This window comes from Balaenoptera borealis (genome assembly GCF_965194805.1).
Source record: "Balaenoptera borealis genome assembly, chromosome: 5".
Taxonomy (NCBI): domain Eukaryota; kingdom Metazoa; phylum Chordata; class Mammalia; order Artiodactyla; family Balaenopteridae; genus Balaenoptera; species Balaenoptera borealis.
Window position 1 is genome coordinate 122,302,244 of NC_138862.1, and position 19,204 is coordinate 122,321,447.

The 19,204-nt window shown below is 39.2% G+C and overlaps 1 protein-coding gene across 1 annotated transcript in view; it reads left to right on the forward strand.

Moving 5' to 3' along the window:
- Positions 1-6,818: 6,818 nt before the first annotated feature.
- Positions 6,819-19,204, forward strand: part of SLC9A9 (solute carrier family 9 member A9) — a 555,669-nt gene continuing 543,283 nt past the window's right edge. The window contains exon 1 of the mRNA XM_082393417.1: positions 6,819-18,683. Coding sequence (XP_082249543.1) covers positions 18,509-18,683 — 175 coding nt within the window. The 5' untranslated portion in view covers positions 6,819-18,508. The remainder of the gene's footprint in view (positions 18,684-19,204) is intronic.

Sequence of the window (19,204 nt, forward strand, 5' to 3'; positions counted from 1 at the left end):
TGGTGCTGACTAGAGCAGAGAGAAACTGTCCCCTCCCAGCTCTGCCCAAACTGCAGATTTATAAGCAAAATAAATGATACATTGCTTTAGGCCTCGAAGTTTTGGATGGTTTATTGTCACACAGCAATGAATGAATAACTAGAACAGAGGGGAAGTTTTTGGAAGTTTTTGAGAAGACCTCTGAGGCACTTTTATGAAATAAAGGCAGGGATACAGCCTGGTGTCGGGCACAGCTAGAATCAGATTGGTCACTTCCACAATTTCCTCTCTCTATATCAGTTTCTCCCCATCCATTGGTCATTGCTGCTTCTTTTTTTCTGGATATCATTCTCTTAGGTCTTTTGACTTCATTTGCATGGTATGCTTTCCCAATTCCCAATTCCTAGCTTGGCCCTTTAAGAAGAACTAAGCCTCTTTTCTTAGTTACAGGGTTCAATATCCTATGAACAACTTTGGACCAATCAAATGTGCCTAAAGGGAGGGTCCTATAACATTTGGCCCTAGGGGCTCCTCTGGAGAATTGGGGCTATTTTCTGAGAAGAGAAAATTGCAAAACGAGTAGTCCTCACTTTTGACTTTGGGGGAACTCTTAGGAAAATAATAAATTGCTTTCTGCATGAGTTTAAATCTCAGAATCTCAAGCAAAAGGTAGGTCTAATTTTATGATGGGAATCAGTGTCAAATAGGATTAGCTGAACAGGAATTCTTCTAATGGTACCATCTTGGATCTTTGATCAAAATCATCAAGATCAATTGATTAGGGAGCCAGCAGGATGTTAATAGTAAATTGAAGGGGAGACTGTGAAGGGCAAATTTATCCAGTATGGCTTTAAATGTAAACTAATTTTATGGAGCAGCAATACATTATAGTTGTTAGAAACCTGGACTCTGGAGCCTGATGGCTCTGCTCAATGTGGCTCCACCACTGGCATCTTTATGACATTTAGCAACTAGTCTCTCTGTGCCTCAGTTTTCTCATCCGAACACCGGCACTAACAACATTTCCTGCCATACAGGGTTATTGTGGGTTTTAATAAATTAACATGCTAAGCACTAATAATAGTGGCGGGCATAAAATGAGTCCTCAATGAAAAATGACTCCTGCTTTTATATTCCAGACATCAGATCAGATATCCTGTAGAATTTATCCTAAATTAAGTCTTTGTCACTGGAACTTAGAATCAAATTAAATTCATCAAGTGTGAGCAAGTCCCAGCCAAAAGTTAGATGCTAATGGGAAACTCCTTTCTATTGCCCTTTGGTTCCTGTCTCCGTCCATATTTGGGAGTGGTGGGATGTTATGGATGTGGTAGATTGGCCCTCAGCCTTAGTTCCAAACTCCTCCGCATGTGCTTGGAGTTATGCAGAGACTGGCATACTGAAACCTACCTTTCCTAAACTTCCACACAGCTGGTATTCTGGGTACAGATTAACTCTTTAATCTGACACACTTATGCAGAGTCTTTAAGGTGGACATGAGATGGGTGCCATCTTCCTGTTGCTTTGGATCTTACTGGCAAACATCGTTGTGAGGATTTTGAGATTTTTCTGGAGAAGTCCAGCATCCCTTCACCAGTTCCATGTGTGCTGAGAGGCAGCTGTGATGGGGAGGGCAGTGCTGCAGCTTCTTGATCCCTGGTTCGCAGTAGGTGGCAGTGGGTTTTGAGGTCAACCAATCCAAACGTCAACTCCTGAAGCCCCACATTTCCGAACGTGTCAGAGGTAGCAGCTCTCTTGGAGGGCTTGTTGCATGACGTTGTTTGGGAGTAATTCCTCCAGCCCCTACACCACTAACAGAAGCACCCAATTTCCTACACTGTATCCTTTCAGCTCCTTTTCTTGCAGCCACACTCTGACTGATTCAGAGAGGAAGCCACAGAAGTTGTCTTCCCCATGGTAGTCCTCTGTCAAGTGATTAATTTTTCCAACTTATTCCATGTGACCTTGCTGAGCTTCTCTATATAATGGAGGAGAACAAGAAAAGGAGGGTGCGGGCTAAGGAGTTGGATTGCTGATAAAGGATGATTCCTCAAAAAATAACAAACAAGTTCATCATGTGCACAAGGGAGAAAGCCATTCCTCTGCTGCTGCACTGTTATGGGAGTGCACTGGGGTCATGTAGTGAGGGTACCTGGAGTAGTCCTCAGTGTGATCACCCGCGAAAGAATTTCAGTTGATTTTACAATTTATTGTTAGATTTTTCCACTTGAGCAGAGCGATTCGGATCTGTTTTAATCTCCTCTGCTGTGCCACCTTGAAAAATTGACTTTTTAATGCCTGTCATTTTTCATCAACACTAGCGTTGGGTTCCCCCAATGTTCTCAGCCCCTTTCTTCCTTGCCACAGAGCATAGAAAGCCATACACTTACTGCCCTCCCTTCTCTCACCCTAGCAGGGATCATATGATCCAGTTCTAGTGGAACTCTGGAGCAGCTTCTAGAAAAGCTTTTGTTTTCCTTATTTAAAAAAAAAAGATATAATTAACAGGACTCCCTCCTTCCTTCTCTCCTACCTTAAAAAGTAAATATGGCATCTGGAGTCATATAGCAGCCATTTTGTAAACATGAGGTGACAAGTCAATTCACCAAAGACGATAGAGGGAAAAAGACAGGAGTTAAGATCTTTGATGACACCATTGAGTCTCTGCATTTGCCCTGAATTTCTTACCCCTGGGCTTTTCCTTAAGTGAGAATAATAAACGTCTATTTATTTAAACAAGTATTTGTAGGGTATTCTATTCCTTGTAGTCTATACAATTTCTATACAATATGTTATTTATATCTCCTGGGGTTTTGTGGGGATCCAACAAGATAACTGGTGTGGCAGTACTTTGAAAAACTATAAAAAGAGAACTAATTTTAAAGTCCTATTTTTAAGGGAATCAGATGTTTTCTGAGTAACTCAAGGTAGAGGAAGTTCCAATGAAATGATAAGTGATTGAAATAAATATGCCACATATTCCTTTCAACAACTGAGATGGAGGCTTGCTTTCACTCTTAAATTATTAATAACCCCATTTAGTACTTTCAAAGTGCTTTGCTATCATTTGATATTTAATCCTCAGAATTTCCCTAGCAGATTGTAAAATCTCACTTTACAAGGGTAGAAGTGAAAACAAGGCTTTTCAAAGACTTTCTCAGAGACACATATGCCTGTGGCAGACTCAGAATTAAAAATCAAAGAATCTAACAGTCTGGTGTGTAATTGGCTTTCTCATGTAAGTTTGATATGCAGGACATGACACAGCCCAAGGAAGCCCTAAGCCCTAAGCATTTAAAGTTTCATAGTATATGTATATTCAAACTAAGATCCAGCTAACCATGTACTTTATACTCTTTATCCTTGTGAATAAAATGCCTTTATGCACAACATTAGAAGAGGGCAAGGAAATAATATCCTCTACCAGTAATGAACTTAAGTCTATTTACACACTGCTCTATACTGTGTAATAGTTTTGTGTGCCCCCCAAATTCATACGTTGAACTTAATCCCTAATGTGATGATATTTGGAAGTGGAGCATCTGGGAGGTGGTTAGGTCATGAGAGTGAAGCCTTCATGAATGGGATTAGAGCCCTAAAAAGAGAGACCCCAGAGAGCTCTTTAGTCCCTTCCACCACGTGAATACAGCAAGATGGCGGTTTTTGAACCAGAAGGTGGTCTCCCTAGATACTGAATTTGCTGGTGCCTTGACCTTGGGTTTTCCAGCCTCCAGAGCTATGAGAAATGAATTTCTGTTGTTTATAAATCACCCAGTCTATGATGATTTGTTATAGCTACCCAAACTAAGACACACACTGAAAGCATCATCCTATCCTGGCATAAAAGAAATGAGGTCATATTACTTTGTTATTTTCCTGACGTACATTGTTATAAGCAGTAAAAAGAGGGTTCTTTTGATACTACATGTTGAAAAAAATAGGGACAAAATAAGGAGAATATCTAACTGCCTAAACAGGAAGTGGATTCATGCTTTAAAAAGGAAGTGGAGAAAAATCATCGGTGATCAAAACTTCATTCAGAATTGTGCTGCTGAGAATCTCCCTCCACCTTCAACCCAAGAAAATGTTCTGGCAATTTTAATAATGTTATGTTCAACGAAAAGAAACTTGGCCCTTAATTAATGGTGTTATTTTCAAGAAAAAATCTATCCATTTCAAAGCCTTTTATCCAAATTCCGACTTAGTAAGATTTACATGACATGAGATCAAAGAGAGGAAAAGGAAAAAAAGAGCTCAGACAGAAATACAAAAAGGCCTTAATTAAGTCTATATTATTACTATCTTTATTTTCAAATCCGGAGATGGATGATATAGAGATTTCCTTCCCCAGCTCTACTACTTCCTAGCCATGGGACTTTGGGCAAGTGACTCTCTCTGTGTTTAATTTCCTCAAGTGGTAAATGGACATAATGATAGTACCTACTTCATTGGGTGGTTAAGCGTATTGTATGAAATGGTACTGTCACAGTAATGTTAGCTATTATTATTGTCTGTAAAAACCAGGAAACAATCAGCACAACTAAGTCAGGGACACCTACGACACATGCTACAAAGTTGCAGGACCTATGTCAAACACATTTTGTAAAATACTACAGGGTAGATTGTTGAGAGGTGACAAAGAGCACACTTTTGTCCAGTTCTGCTATTCCTAAGGGCAACAACGGTCACTGGATTCAAGAGGACATAGCTGAATTTGAGGAATGAAGAAGGTGGTGTTCAGCAAGAAACAGGGATGTTCCTGAGCAGAAATCCACTGTAAATGGGAGAAGATTATCAAAAATTATTAACGGATTATTACTGGTCACAACAAGGAGCAGACGGCTTCCCAGAAAGCCTGAATAGTAGAACTCTGATAAACCCTCTGGATTCTTGTTGAGGCTTATGAATTTATGGGAATAGCACACACCCTGGGAAAATGAGAATTTTGTAAGATATTTAAACCTCTGCCACCTAATGTTTTAAAGGCTGTTGTATATGTACATTTTATTTGTTAACTACCTTTTTCTTTTTTTTAACAAATAAGTTTTTTTAATTTTATTTTTATTTTTAAATTATTTTTTATTACTGTTATTATTTTTTGTTTTTTAATAAATTTATTTATTTATTTATTTATTTTTGGCTGTGTTGAGTCTTCGTTTCTGTGTGAGGGCTTTCTCCAGTTGCGGTGAGCGGGGGCCACTCTTCATCGCGGTGCGCGGGCCTCTCACTGTCGCGGCCTCTCCATTGGGGAGCACAGGCTCCAGACGCGCAGGCTCAGTAGTTGTGGCTCACGGGCTTAGTTGCTCCGCGGCATGTGGGGTCTTCCCAGACCAGGGCTCGAACCCGTGTCCCCTGCATTGGCAGGCAGATTCTTAACCACTGCGCCACCAGGGAAGCCCTACTGTTATGTTTTGGGCCGTGCCGTGTGGCATGCAGGATCTTAGTTTCCCGACCAGGGATCGAACCCGTGCCCCCTGCCGTGGATGCATGGAGTCCTAACTACTTGACCTCCAGCGAAGTCCCTGTTACCTATCTCTTCTGCAACAGCTTTATGATAATTAGAACAGGGGAGTGAGGTGACAATCTTGCCTGTTTTAGAAAACAGATATTTTCAGGATGTAGTGTAATTGGATTGGGGGAGAGATAGGAAAATGAAGCCAGAGAAGTCAAGTGCTTGAAACTGGAAGAATTAAACTGGGTAAACTCCTGGAAAGAAATGTGCATAACATACTTGTCAGGCCAACCCTGGCTTCTAAATATTGTTACTGCCAAGAGCACCAAGCACAGGACAGCGCCCTTCACCAAGTGTCCTCAGTGTTCCAAGAGCACCTCTAGTGTTTCCTGTCTGCCTCCCAGGTGGCTCAGTCTCTCGTGAGTAAGCTAGACTGAAAGGGGAAATACGATGAAAGAAGGGTGAGGAAGAGAAGACAACAAGGAAAAAGAGGGAACCAATGAAGAATACAGAGGAGTGAGCAAAAATTAAGGAGAAGGGAAAGAGAAAGGAAAAGAAGGAAGAAAATGAGATAATATGGGGAAGAAAGAGATGAAAGCATGAGAATGGGACAAGCATGGAATCACAGAGACATCACTAGGAAGCTTGGACTGGAGTGTTGAGCTAGAATTGGATACAGGAATGGAGAGAGGAGACATTGTGTCAGGAGGAACTTCTTGAGAGTAGAGGAGGTAGGAGAAAATGAGGTTAGAGGAATAAGAAAACACTATGTGTTATCCTAGATGTCTGGATTAATAATCATCTTTATGTCTATTGTGTCAAAGCTCTTAGTGACATTGTGCAGAACCACATCCAATACTGTTTCAGAATAATGATGGCTTTTGGTGAAGCAGAGTGTCTGAAGGGGAGGAGAAATTGGATGAATGATGAAGGAAGAGATAGGAAGCCAGTCCTGCAAGACACCACAGGGAGACGCTAATGCTGAATCCTTGGAAATGAAAGTGATGCAATGCCTGTGAAAATGAGCAGGATGTTTACTATCTTTCTGCACAATTAAAAAAAAAAAGGAAAAAAAATGATAGCACTGGCTACACACAACTGTTTCTTAAAGAAGAACATATTGGCATCCAATTTATCTGAGAGTGGGTGTCACCTTGAGGATTTGGCATGTGTGTTATTACTTACATGTGATGTTCCATACCAGTTATTTTACTAGTTTTAAACCAGGCTTTGGCACTTTTTCATTTGTCTATTTGCTCCTTTTTATGATATGAGTCATTTATTGCTCTATCAATTCATACATCTATCTAGATATCTCTTGGACCAGTCGTTCTCAAACTATAATGAGCATCAGAACCATCTGGAGGGCTTGGGTACGGGGACTTTCCTGGTGGTGCAGTGGTTAAGAATCCACCTGCCAATGCAGGGGACATGGGTTCAGTCCCTGGTCCGGGAAGATCCCACCTGCTGCGGAGCAGCTAAGACCATGTGCCACAACTACTGAGCCTGTGCTCTAGAGCCTGCATGTCACAACTACAGAAGCCTGCACGCCTAAAGCCCATGCTCCACAACAAGAGAAGCCACTTCAGTGAGAAGCCCGCGCACCACAAAGAAGAGTAGCCCCCGCTCGCCACAACTAGAGAAAGCCCGCGCGCAGCAACAAAGACCCAATGTAGCCAAAAATAAATTTTTTAAAAAAGAAAGAAAAAGTGGACAACATTTATGATAGAAGGACTGGGAAGATTAGCAGAGAATACATTAAACATTGTTTGATGAGTCCGAAGGTAACAGAGTCATTTCAGGTGGCAAACTCGTATGGCCATTGTTTGGGGGAAGATGTCCAGGAAAATCATAGGGTTAGGACTCTGAGCAAAGATTTAGGGAAGATGAGGTACAGTGAAGGGGAGCCTGGTAGGTTTAAAAGAGATCAATTCCAGGCCAGGGTCAGGTGCTAGGCTGATGGAAGGTACTTATGGGTAGAATTATCGAGCTTGGGATGGTGAAGGTAATTGGATATGTTTGAACAGTGAACACATTTGGCTGACCCAGAACTGACTGATTTCATGTAGGGGATCCCAGAACAACTGTCTGGTTTGAAAAAAAAAAGTCAGGAACTCTGATCCAGCAATAAGTGCTACCCAGGAGGAAAGAAAATTCAAAGTTCTGCTGAGCCTGCAGAGTTCATGGAAGAAGAGAAGGAAATGGAACATTAGGGGATATTAAACTGCTGTAGGAAAAGATGAAGCTGAATGAATAGCTCTGCTACCAATGATGTGGGAAGAGAGACGTTCAAGGTCTGAAAAGTCCAAAAGCCAAGGAAAGGCAAGGTTTGGGGGGAAAGGACATGAAAAAGAACACAATGATCCTCATTTAGAACCATCCACAGAGGATTCAGTTAGGGGTGTATTGAGGATAATTCTTTAAATGAGGCCATCAGGGTGATAAGAGGGAACTGCATCTATGAGATATGGTTCCTTAGATTAAGGTTAAAGGAATTCCAGCTCCAAATCTGCTCCAGCACAGGCTAAAATCCTTTTGAGTTTCTACTGGGAATGCAGAAATAGAGAAGGAAAGAGGTTGAGTTTATATAGAATGTTAGGTCATGAATGTGCTTAGAAGGGGATGAAGGCAGTATCACTAGACAGAGTTCAGGCTCTGAGAGGAACTGGATCCTCTAAAAGCAGCAATCAAGAAGGAAATAAAAATATAGTTAAAATTTTTTATTGTGGAAATTTTGAATTACACATAAAAATAGATAGAATAATATAACATTCCCATTATGCAGTCACAGCAACCATAAAATTGTTGCCATTCTTATTTTAACTATTCCTTCACATGATTTTATGGTGGACTACGTTAAAGGTCCAGATGTTTATTATTTCATTAATAAATAATTAAGAGGTTTTCAACATACAGGACAGACACAGAGCGGACCAATGAAGCCTTGGGTTAATCCGGAGTACTGGACTAGAGGTGTCACCCCTGCACATTTCAGAGTTTTAGAAGATACCATTTTATTTTATTTTTAAATTTCTTTATTGAACTATAGTTGATTTACAGTATTGTGTTAGTTTCAGGTGCACAGCAAAGTGATAAATTATATATATATATAAAGTGATATCTATCTACATATATATATATATATATATATATACACAGTCTTTTTCAGATTCTTTTCCATTATAGATTATTACAAGATACTGAATCTAGTTCCCTATGCTATACAGGAAATCCTTGTTGTTTATCTATTTTATGTATAGTAGTGTATATCTGTTAATGCCAAATTCTCAATTTATCCCTCCCCACCCTTTCCCCTTTGGTAACCATAAGTTTGCTTTCTATGTTTGTGAGTCTGTTTCTGTTTTTAAATAAGTTCATTTGTACTATTTTTTAGATTCCCCATATAAGCGATATCATATGATATTTGTCTTTCTCTGTCTGACTTACTTCACTCAATATGACAGTCCCTAGGTCCATCCATGTTGCTGCAAATGGCATTATTTCATTCTTTTTTATGGCTGAGTAATATTCCATTGTGTATATATACCACATCTTCTTTATCATTCATCTCTTGATGGACACTTAGGTTTCTTCCATGTCTTGACTATTGTAAATAGTGCTGTTATAAACATTGGGGTGCGTGTATCTTTTTGAATTTGAGTTTTCATCTTTTCTGGATATATGCCTAGGAGTGGTATTGTTGGGTCTTATGGTTATTCTATTTTTAGTTTTTTAAAGGAATCTCCATACTGTTTTCCATAGTGGCTGTACGGATTTACATTCCCACCAACAGTTTAGGAGAGTTCCCTTTTCCGTACACCTTCTCCAGCATTTATTATTTGTAGAATTTTTGAAGATGGCCATTCTGACTGGTGTCATTGTAGTTTTGATTTGCATTGCTTTAATAATTAGTGATGTTGAGCATCTTTTCATGTGTCTGTTGGCCATCTGTATGTCTTCTTTGGAGAAATGCCTATTTAGGTCTTCTGCCCATTTTTTGATTGGGTTGTTTGTTATTTTGATATTGAGTTATATGAATTGTTTGTATATTTTATAAATTAATCCCTTGTCAGTTGCATCATTTGCAAATATTTTCTCCCAGTCTGTAGGCTGTCTTTTTGTTTTGCTTATGGTTTCCTTTGCTGTGCAAAAGCTTGTAAGTTTGATTAGGTCCCATTTCTTTATTTTTACTTTTACTTCTTTGGCCTTGGGAGACTGATTTAAGAAAATATTGCTACGATTTATGTCAGAGAACGTTTTGCCTATATTCTCTTCTAGGACTTTTATAGTGTCATGTCTTATATTTAAGTCTTTAAGTCATTTTGAGTTTATTTTTGTGTATGGTGTGAGGGCGTGTTCTAACTTCACTGATTTACATGAGGCTGTCCAGCTTTCCCAACACTACTTGCTGAAGAGACTGTCTTTTCTCCATTGTGTAGTCTTGCCTCCTTTGTCAAAACTTAATTGACCATAGGTGTGTGGGTTTATTTTTGGGCTCTCTATCCTGTTCCATTGATCTATATGTCTGTTTTTGTGCCAATATCATGCTGTTTTGATTGCTTTAGCTTTGAAGTATTGTCTGAAGTCTGGGAGGATTATGTCTCCAGCTTTGTTCTTTTTCCTCAGGACTGCTTTGGCAATTCTGGGTCTTTTGTGGTTCCATACAAATTTTGGGATTATTTGTTCTGGTTCTGTGAAAAATGTCAATGGGTAATTTGATAGGGATTGCATTAAATCGGTAGATTGCTTTGGATAGTATGGCCATTTTAGCAATATTAATTCTTCCAATCCAAGAGCATGGGATATCTTTCCATTTCTTTGAGTCATCTTTGATTTCTTTTATCAATGTTTTATAGTTCTCAGCATATAGGTCTTTCACTTCCTTGGTTAGGTTTATTCCTAGGTTTTTTTTTTTTTTTTTAACGTGATTTTAAACAGGATTTTTTTTTTACTTTCTCTTTCTGATATTTCATTGTTAGTGTAAAGAAATGCAACAGATTTCTGTATATTAGTCTTGTATCCTTGTATGTTGCTGAATTCATTTATTAGTTCTAATAGTTTTTGTGTGGAGTCTTTAGGGTTTTCTATATAAAGTATCATGTCATCTGCATATAATGACAATTTTACCTCTTCTCTTCCAATTTGGATACCTCTTATTAATCTTGTCTGATTTCTGTGGGTAGGACTTCCAATACTATGTTGAATAGTAGTGGTGAAAGTGGGTCTCCTTGGCTTGTTCCAGAATTTAGTGGGAGGGTTTTCAGTTTTTCTCTGTTGAGTATTATATTGGCTGTGAGTTTGTAATAAATGGCTTTGATTATGTTGAGATATGTTCCCTCTATACCTTCTTTGGTGAGAGTTTTTATCATGAATGGATGTTAAATTTTATCAAATGCTTTTTCTGCAAGAAGATAGCATTTTAAATGCCTCTTTCTAATGGTGAGACAATATATCCAAGTGAATTTTCCCATCATTGCAGGAAACACGGTATGACCATTAATGGGCAATTTCTCCCTTGTGGGTTTAAATTTGCTGGAAATGGCCTCTGGACCACATGCCCAGATTGATGTCTGTCGGTTAGCCTGAAACCAAAATATTTTATCTATAACTGTGTTTTCTTCATGTGCCTGTCTTTCCCTAGGATAAAACTCTCAGCAATGTTCTGCAGATAACAAAAATACAGACCTAGATTGTACTGTCTACAAAACTCTGGACAGATAATTTTGCTTGGGATAATGCTGTGGTGGCACAGGAGTTGCTTGCTTGTATTTTCTAAACTTTGTTAGAATAAGTCTGGTGCTGTGATTCTCAGGCACAGCAGAATGCATGAGTAATTTGTAATTGGGTAAATTCAACTTTGTAGCTGCTGAAGAAGCTATAATTATTCTAGTGCTTCAGAGATGGCGCACAACACTGCAGCTGCTAAAAGAAAGGTGGCCACATCAGAGTGAGATGAATCCGTTAAACCCCGAAAGAGACAGAAAAAAAAATTGAATTTAGTTTACAAGGAGAAGGGGAATTTGATTTAGAATATTAGTACTTTCTCTCATAATTTAACAATCAAATAATTAATATTCAAATTTGGGGTGTTTGAATGTTGTTTCTATGGTGTGTTTTTTGAGTAGTTTTATGCTGGCACATGGAGCTTTTATACTTTTTTTAAGCTATGAGTTGCATAATGTGGATCAACACAACTTACCAAAAAAAAAAAAAAAAGAATTGAATAGGAGTGAGTTTTCATCCTTTGGTGTGTGGTGGAGTTAAGGCAAATTTAATGAGTTCTTATTCTTCCTCACAGCTTTTGGGAGCAGTAGTTAGACCACTCAACACACTGTCCCAGGTGGATGCAAAAGAAGCATCCTCTTGAACACAGGAGCATGATTGCTTAGATACAATGCTGATTTCCATTCTTGAGTGGGTCAGTCTGCTCCTGGTTGATCACAAGCCTGGCAGTGAAGTCTAACAAATACCTGGGAAGAGTTTATGGGGAACATTTCTGCTCCTATCCCCACATTTCCACACTGGTTCATGCAGGAGAAAACTTCTACCTATGCTTCTGACCTTTTGCAAGTGCCATGAAGGAGCTTCTGCTTCACTCTTGATACCTTGGAACAAGAATGTTCAGTGGGTGATCCAGGCATCACATGGGCTGGGCCACGCCTTATTAGAGGGGATTTTCCTGGGCTTAGGAGCAGAGAAGTCTGAACCGTTTCTTTCTTTGACTACTACAGTCAAGGTGAGCCCAGAAGGTTAAGGGGTGGTTGAAGCCCTAACATTCTTTCTTTCTTTTTCCTGCTGTGCCTCTGCAGGAGACCTCCTTAAAACAGGCTGAGTGCATGGATGTGTATTCTGCTCTGCTGATAAGGTCTTACATCATTAGGTGTGTCTCTGAATGTGCTCTCCTCAGCCTCTTTGTAGATTTGGGATGAGGTGGGAGACTTGTGGTCTAAGCCACCTTCTCAAACATAGTTCACAAAAATTTTATATTTCAGATGTGACTATTTTGTTCAGTTATTTGTTTTGCGTGTATTCTCCTTTGGTTAAGATGGTGGCAGGGAGGAACTGTGAGGTTAGGCTGCTCACGGAGCCTAACAATTCCAACAGAACGATTCCATTTTTCACATGGAGATGAATCTAGCTATTATAGTAGATTGGTGGAATCCAGTACTGTTTCTATCTCGAATTGCTGACAACCAATTGATTCTGCTCTTTCCAAATTCAATATTTCTTAATTAGAGTGCCTTAACAGACAAGGTTTAAGTAGGTTGAAAGTAGAGTTAAAAAGGCATTTTTGTTTTAAAAAAAAGATTCTTCAGTTAACATTTAAAAACTTATATAGTTTATAGTCCCTCAATTTTGAAGCCTAAATGTACTGAAGAAAAATTCTTCTTTTAACAAGGATACTAAGAGTGAATAAATATTCAAAGTTATCTATTCTTTTAAAAGTAATTTTGTTGAAGAACCTGGGAACCTGGAAGACCTGCTATAACATAATGTTCTCTGTTACAGCTTAATTGAGATTTATAAGCCCTGATAATATTCTGGGGAATAGTTCTTTCCCCCACCCAATGTCTAAGAGACACTTCTGTCAAAATCTGCTTGGCATTTATGTACTTCATTTCAGAAAAATATTTCCAAGTTTATACAACTTCATGTTGTTGGGAACTCTGTCTTCTCTCCTCCTGTGTACGTTTCTCTAACTGGAGAAATATGCAGAGACCAGAGAGAGGTGAGGGTCATGGTGCCTTTCTTTGTTAGTTTATATAAAATTTTAATAATTTAATGGAGAAGTGATAGGGCAAACTATCAATATATTTCAGCTAATGAGGTCAGAGTTATTAGTTTGTAAGAGACAGAATAGAAGTTACATCCTAAGAGGAATGTGAATTTATCTTGTAGACACTTAGGAGATCAAAGGAATGAATTTTCTCAGGTCTTTGATCACAGAAACTTTGCATTAAAACTATCAATAGATGCACGTTGTAGTGTCAGTTCTCCATCTCGTCCTCCCTTGTCCTTGGCTCCAGAGCTCATACTTCTTTCCAGCTCTGAAGTCTCCATCCTGGGTTGTGGGGAGGTTTCAGCCACTGTGGCCAGCCTGCACTTACCCTGCCTCGTGAAGAACTGACTGAACAAAATGAAAAGGCAGTGAGTGAAATTTTTCTCACAACTTACCCTTCAGTATGTTCAAGACAGAAGAGGGGACCAATGGACCGAAGCTTGTTACTTTTTTTTTAACTTTTTAAAAACTGAGATATAATTGACATGTAACATTTATTATTTCTTACAGTGGTACCCTCTACAAAAGAAAAGGGGTGATATGCTGTGGATAGAAGTCTAGGAACAAAGAAAGAGAAGAGGCAGAATTAGGAATCAAGGGATGTTCATCTGGGGCCCTCGTCACTCTGAGGCTTTAGCTGTGAGGCCCTTTGATGGCACAGGGATGACATGGCTAGATCACAGGCAAAGTGCCAGCCTTGCCTCCCTTCAGCTCTGCACAGCTTTGGGACCCTTCAATGAAGCAATGCTTAAATAAAAATAGTGGGATCCAGTATATGTTTGCTGGGACAAAGCCAGCAAGTGGCATCTAGTGCAAGTGTAAGACGATTCCCCTTTTCTCTGGTCATCACTGGTTTGGGGTCCTTATTATGTACTTGTGTACATCAAGGATGAACAATCTAGAGATAAGACCTCACCTTGGAAAACAGTAAGGTCTGTACCCCAGTTTTCCTTCCTCAGAGCATGGCTGGAACTTGGTGGGGTAGAAGAAGGACGAGATCCTCATTCATGCACACATGTTTCTATATATGAGTTGTTTAATGAAATTATACAAGCCCTCTCATTCTCACTAGTTTTCAGTGAACTTTATTTCACTTTGCTGCCATAATGAAGAGCAGTGGAAAAAAAACATGCAGTTGGGGGTTATGTCCTGGGTTCATGGTCCTTGGTCCCATAGCCTCAGAGTCTGAAGAGGAAAACCAGGTATTAGGCAGTGAATGTCTTTGGGACTTAATACTGTCCAAGTGTTTACATGGAATTTAACTTTCTGTGAAAGTTTTGAACTTTCATTTCTCTGTGGGAATCTACTAATGGGTGCAGTTCATATTGTTCAAATCAGGGACATTTTTATGCTAACATGTGACTTTTGGAGGGTAGGGAAAGCTAAGATGTGTTAAAAGATAAACTGAAGCACATTAAAATTTTCAAGAGTTTATTGGTGCATACATGCATTCAAACTGGGGCAGCACCAAACTGAACGTGATTAGGAGCACTCCACCAACAGAAGCTTAGAAAGAAGTTTTTGTAGAAAAGATAGGGAAACAAAGCAAGGACAGTATTTGATTTGCTATAGCTTTCGTGGTTGCCTTATTGGGGAAATCTTAGTTGGCCGTTTGTGATTGGTTGTTCTTAAACTTCATTTTCTTGGATTTGAGCACATTGACTCTGGCTTAGGTTTGGTTTGCTTGCATAGGTGACCAAGGCATTAGCGTCACCGCAGTCTAATAGTTGCCTCATTTAATTACTTTAACAGATGGATTTACGGAAAGTTTGAAAATAGAAGAGGGGGTGAATCTTCAGTTTAGTGCATTGTGTGACCTTCAAGTAAACTTAATTACAGTCCTGTCCTGGTCTATTTTAGAACCTTTGGGGGCAAACTATGAAACTGCCATCTCACTGGTCTCAGAGAGGGATATGTATCAGGAGAAAGGCCAAGTGAATGAGGAAATGGGATTTTCCTCTAACCCAGGGCCTGAATTGACTTAAGTGTTTTCTGTTAAGCCCGATGGTTGAGAGAGAACTAAGACTGGTCAGAGTGGGGCTCTAGGGAGCAGGGAAGAGGAACTCCCAGCATCTCTCCTCACCCTAGGAAAGTTTCCCTTCTCCATCCTCTGAGCCCACAATCTCCACTGTCCTCTCCAAGAATGAGGAACTCTCAAATGATTGGCTAGATTATGAAACACAGTCTAGGGGTTCTAACTGGTCACATTCACTAAGGGTGGGGTTATTATGCTACACCAAGTTATTTGGCTTGGAAGTCTCTTCTCTTCAAGATTTTCCTTCCATGAGACTAGATGGGCAAGCTGAGACAGGGGAATTTCACTGCATAAGCTCGGCCATCCTGTTTTTCTCTTTACTTCCTTCCTCTTACTGGCGTGTTGCATCTTGCAGCAAGAACCTTTGACTCAGTGGCCAATAGGTGTTAAGATCTGAATTAAGGGACAATCAAGAATTCTTCTTTGGGAGTATTTAAGTTTTGTATTTAAGTTTTGAGATCCCAACTTGGTCAGAGACCTAGTACTAAGGTTTATGTCACCAGCTAATAAAATACTGCCTTAATTTTTAATTGATATTCTTCTTGTGAATATCTCCCTCAGGAATCTCATAAAGAGCAGTCATTTTTGATAGTACAGGATTTGTAAATTTGGGGAACCTTGGCTATTAGGGTGACCAGTTGTGCTGGTTTGCCTGTGACTGAGGAGTTTCCTGGGATACAGGACTTTCAGTCCTAAAACCACGAAAGTCTCTAACAAGGCAAGGTGAATTGATCACCCCAGCTAAAATGCCATCTTAACGCCACTAAACCCTGTGTGTAAAGTTAACCCCTACTGGCTGTGCAACCTTGGATATATTACCAGCCCTCTCTGAGCCTTAAGTGCCTCACACATAGGGTTTTTATGACTATTACATTAAATTAAATTTCCCAGCATACTTCCTGGCTCATAGTAGATTCCAAAGTAATATGTGCTTCTTCATTTTCATATTTTTCTTGGTACATAAGAATATTAAATGATATTCTGAGAAGAAAACACAAGATAGGAGGAATTGAAATACTTTTCTGAATGGAAGAATTGGAAAAGTTTCCTAAGCCCCCTTTTCTTTTCAGCTTTCCATCCTAATGTTAAACAGTATCAGGATTGGACAATGGAATAGTGAATGTATTCCATTCCTGGAATGAACCAGGGGCCACATGTTCAAATGACAGTAGGGGTCATGCAGGGAACATAAATGAGTGAAATAGAATGAATGGGACTTGTGGCAAACAGGAAACCCCTCAGCCTTAACAGGTTGTGGCCACATGGGAAGGAAGGTCCAGTGTGCCAGGTCTTACCAGTTTTTTTCTAGAGAAACCATGTGTCTGATATTTTTATGTGAAATATACCTTTTTTCATATGTTGACATCAAGTTTAGGATTTTTAACCAATGAAAACATTCCATAGGCCTTTAATCCTGTCACTGAGTTGCTTCATTGGGTAAGAGAGTAAAATTGGATGTCGTAATAAGACAACCAGAGAAAGTTTATTCTGGCCAGATGGAATAATCATCATTATTAAAAGGAAACCAAAGTAATTAAGTGATGACTGAAAAGAAAAAGAAAAAAAAAGATAGGAAATTGCCACGTTTTGGATTTGGGTTATCTTGTAAATCTAACAACTCGAGACTAAACCTGAGGGGTTGCAAAATTGTAAAGGTAGAACCTGCTAGCAAAGCTTCATGAAATGCTTGCAAGCATTATCTGACAGATTTCAAAACAGTTTGAATATTAGTCATCACGGATATGTCTGCCAAAAAGGGTAGTGTGTTAAAAGAACATCTGCAGCCCACATAAATACCCCCTGCTGAGTTAAACTCAGGAAATCAGCTTCAAAAGTTGCAGAAGGCAAAGAAGCTGAAACAGCAGAGTTTTGTATTAAGTGGTTGATAGACTTTCTCTGTGGGTAAAACTGTTATTGAGGAGCTAGTTTAGCCCCCAATATACTGTGTGTTTGACCTCTAGCTTTTGGTGACAAGATATTCTAAGGCTCTATTTGGACTCATCCTACTCAATGAATCACTTACACCATATAAATTGAATACTAATTCCATCAAGTATGGGGATACTAGATGATTATTCCAACCCCTGAATTATAATAATATCATGAAATGATGAAGAACCTCACTTAACCCTGTATCTAATTGTATCATAAGACCAATAAGGCAAACGAATCACAACAATTACTAAGAAAACAGCAGAGCCTATGGTAGTGTTATCTTGATCTTTTTCAAAAAGCATAAGAATATTAATTCAAACAGAACTAACCTGCCACATGCAAGATGATCTGAAGAATCATCACTGTCTGTGCCCTGGAATTCTGGAAACTTCGTTGTTGGTGGCAGACTATTCCTTAGTGAACCACATTGTTTTGCATATAGGACAGAGGAGATTTGTGATCCGTGGCAGATTCTGTGGATCCTGAATGTCTGGACCAGGAGCTTTACAAAGAGAAATCCACAAATGTGGCATTACTGGGAATGGCTGTATGGTTTCTTCCTTCAAAGACACGTGTTTAGTTTCTTTTCTTTTTTGACTGAACATATAAAAACAGCACACAGCTGTAGAGATAGGACAAAATTCTTTTTGTCTTGTGCTTTCATTTATTCTTGTTAAAAGAAAAGCAATTGATTCAGAGTTTAAATGCTGCTCTTGTGACTACCAGTTATATAAAACCAGAGAGAGAGACAGTCATATAAAAAATTATTTCTTACTTCTAAACTTAAAAAAAAAATCCTTGTGAAATCATTTTCAGTCTGTCCCCATCACATTGCTAGGCTTTGGTTGGAAAGGAAAAATCTCACATGTGAGTGAGGTTATGATTCAGGAATTGGCTTTTTGAATTTAGAAAATGTTGGTGATGTAAGGTGATCTGCTTTATTATTAATCTACAATTCACCTCTTATGCAGCTTAAGAAGACTTGTTCTAAACGATAAGATCATGACTCAAGATCTCAGAATGACTGATAGCAGGTTTGTCCGATATGAAAGTTAATTTCATGGAATGAATCATTTAAAGACAGTAAGAGTCGATGATGAAACCACACTCTGGAGTTTGAAAAGAGACGAGGCTGCTTTAAGAGAGAAACAGGAAGTTGTAACTAGAAGCCATCTGAATACTAAGCCAAGGCAGAATGCTCATGAAGTAGCAACTTAAGTGGCAGTGTTATCCTGAAATCCTCAGGCAGCCAGACCGTCTTAGGCAAACCTTGATAAAACAGTCCTTATCCAGGTTTTTATCTAAGGAATCCCAAGTAGACTGGAAAATGGAGAGACAGCAAAGGTTCATGTCAGAGAGGGACGAATATCAGTTTCAACATCAGGGAGCGGTGGAGCTGCTTGTCTTTAATTTTTTGCTCATCCTTACCATTTTGACAATCTGGTTATTTAAAAATCATCGATTTCGCTTCTTGCATGAAACCGGAGGAGCGATGGTGTACGGTGAGTGCAGAAACTGTAGGATTGATGTGAAACTTGTTGCTTGGGCGTAATTAGAGACTTGTGTGCTCAGATCAAAGTACCGAAACTGGAGAAAACGTGCTGATTGAAATGTCATTAGCTTGATGAAAGGTGCTGCAGCATAATGAATGCTCATCTCTATCCAGATGAGCTGCCAAAATTTGCCTTGTCACAAGAGTAAATGTCACAGTCATGTTCTCACGCGGCACATAATGCGAGTCTGTTGACAGATGCAGGTCCATTGTCATGTGGGGAGACAAACAGGGCTAGCTGTTTGTTTTTGTAATGATAGATATTGGGAAGTCACACAGAGCAGCCTTCTTTCACTGGAGGGGCTGATGAGTCCTAGAAGTAACATCACTTAAACATGTATTGAGTAAATCCTCTTACATCAGCTAGTTTCAAGAAGAAAACTTGAAGAAACGTATGTATTCCACCCCTACTATTGGAGTAATTTTGTTCAAATCGATTTTAATTATATGAGCATGTTTTATTTTCTTATA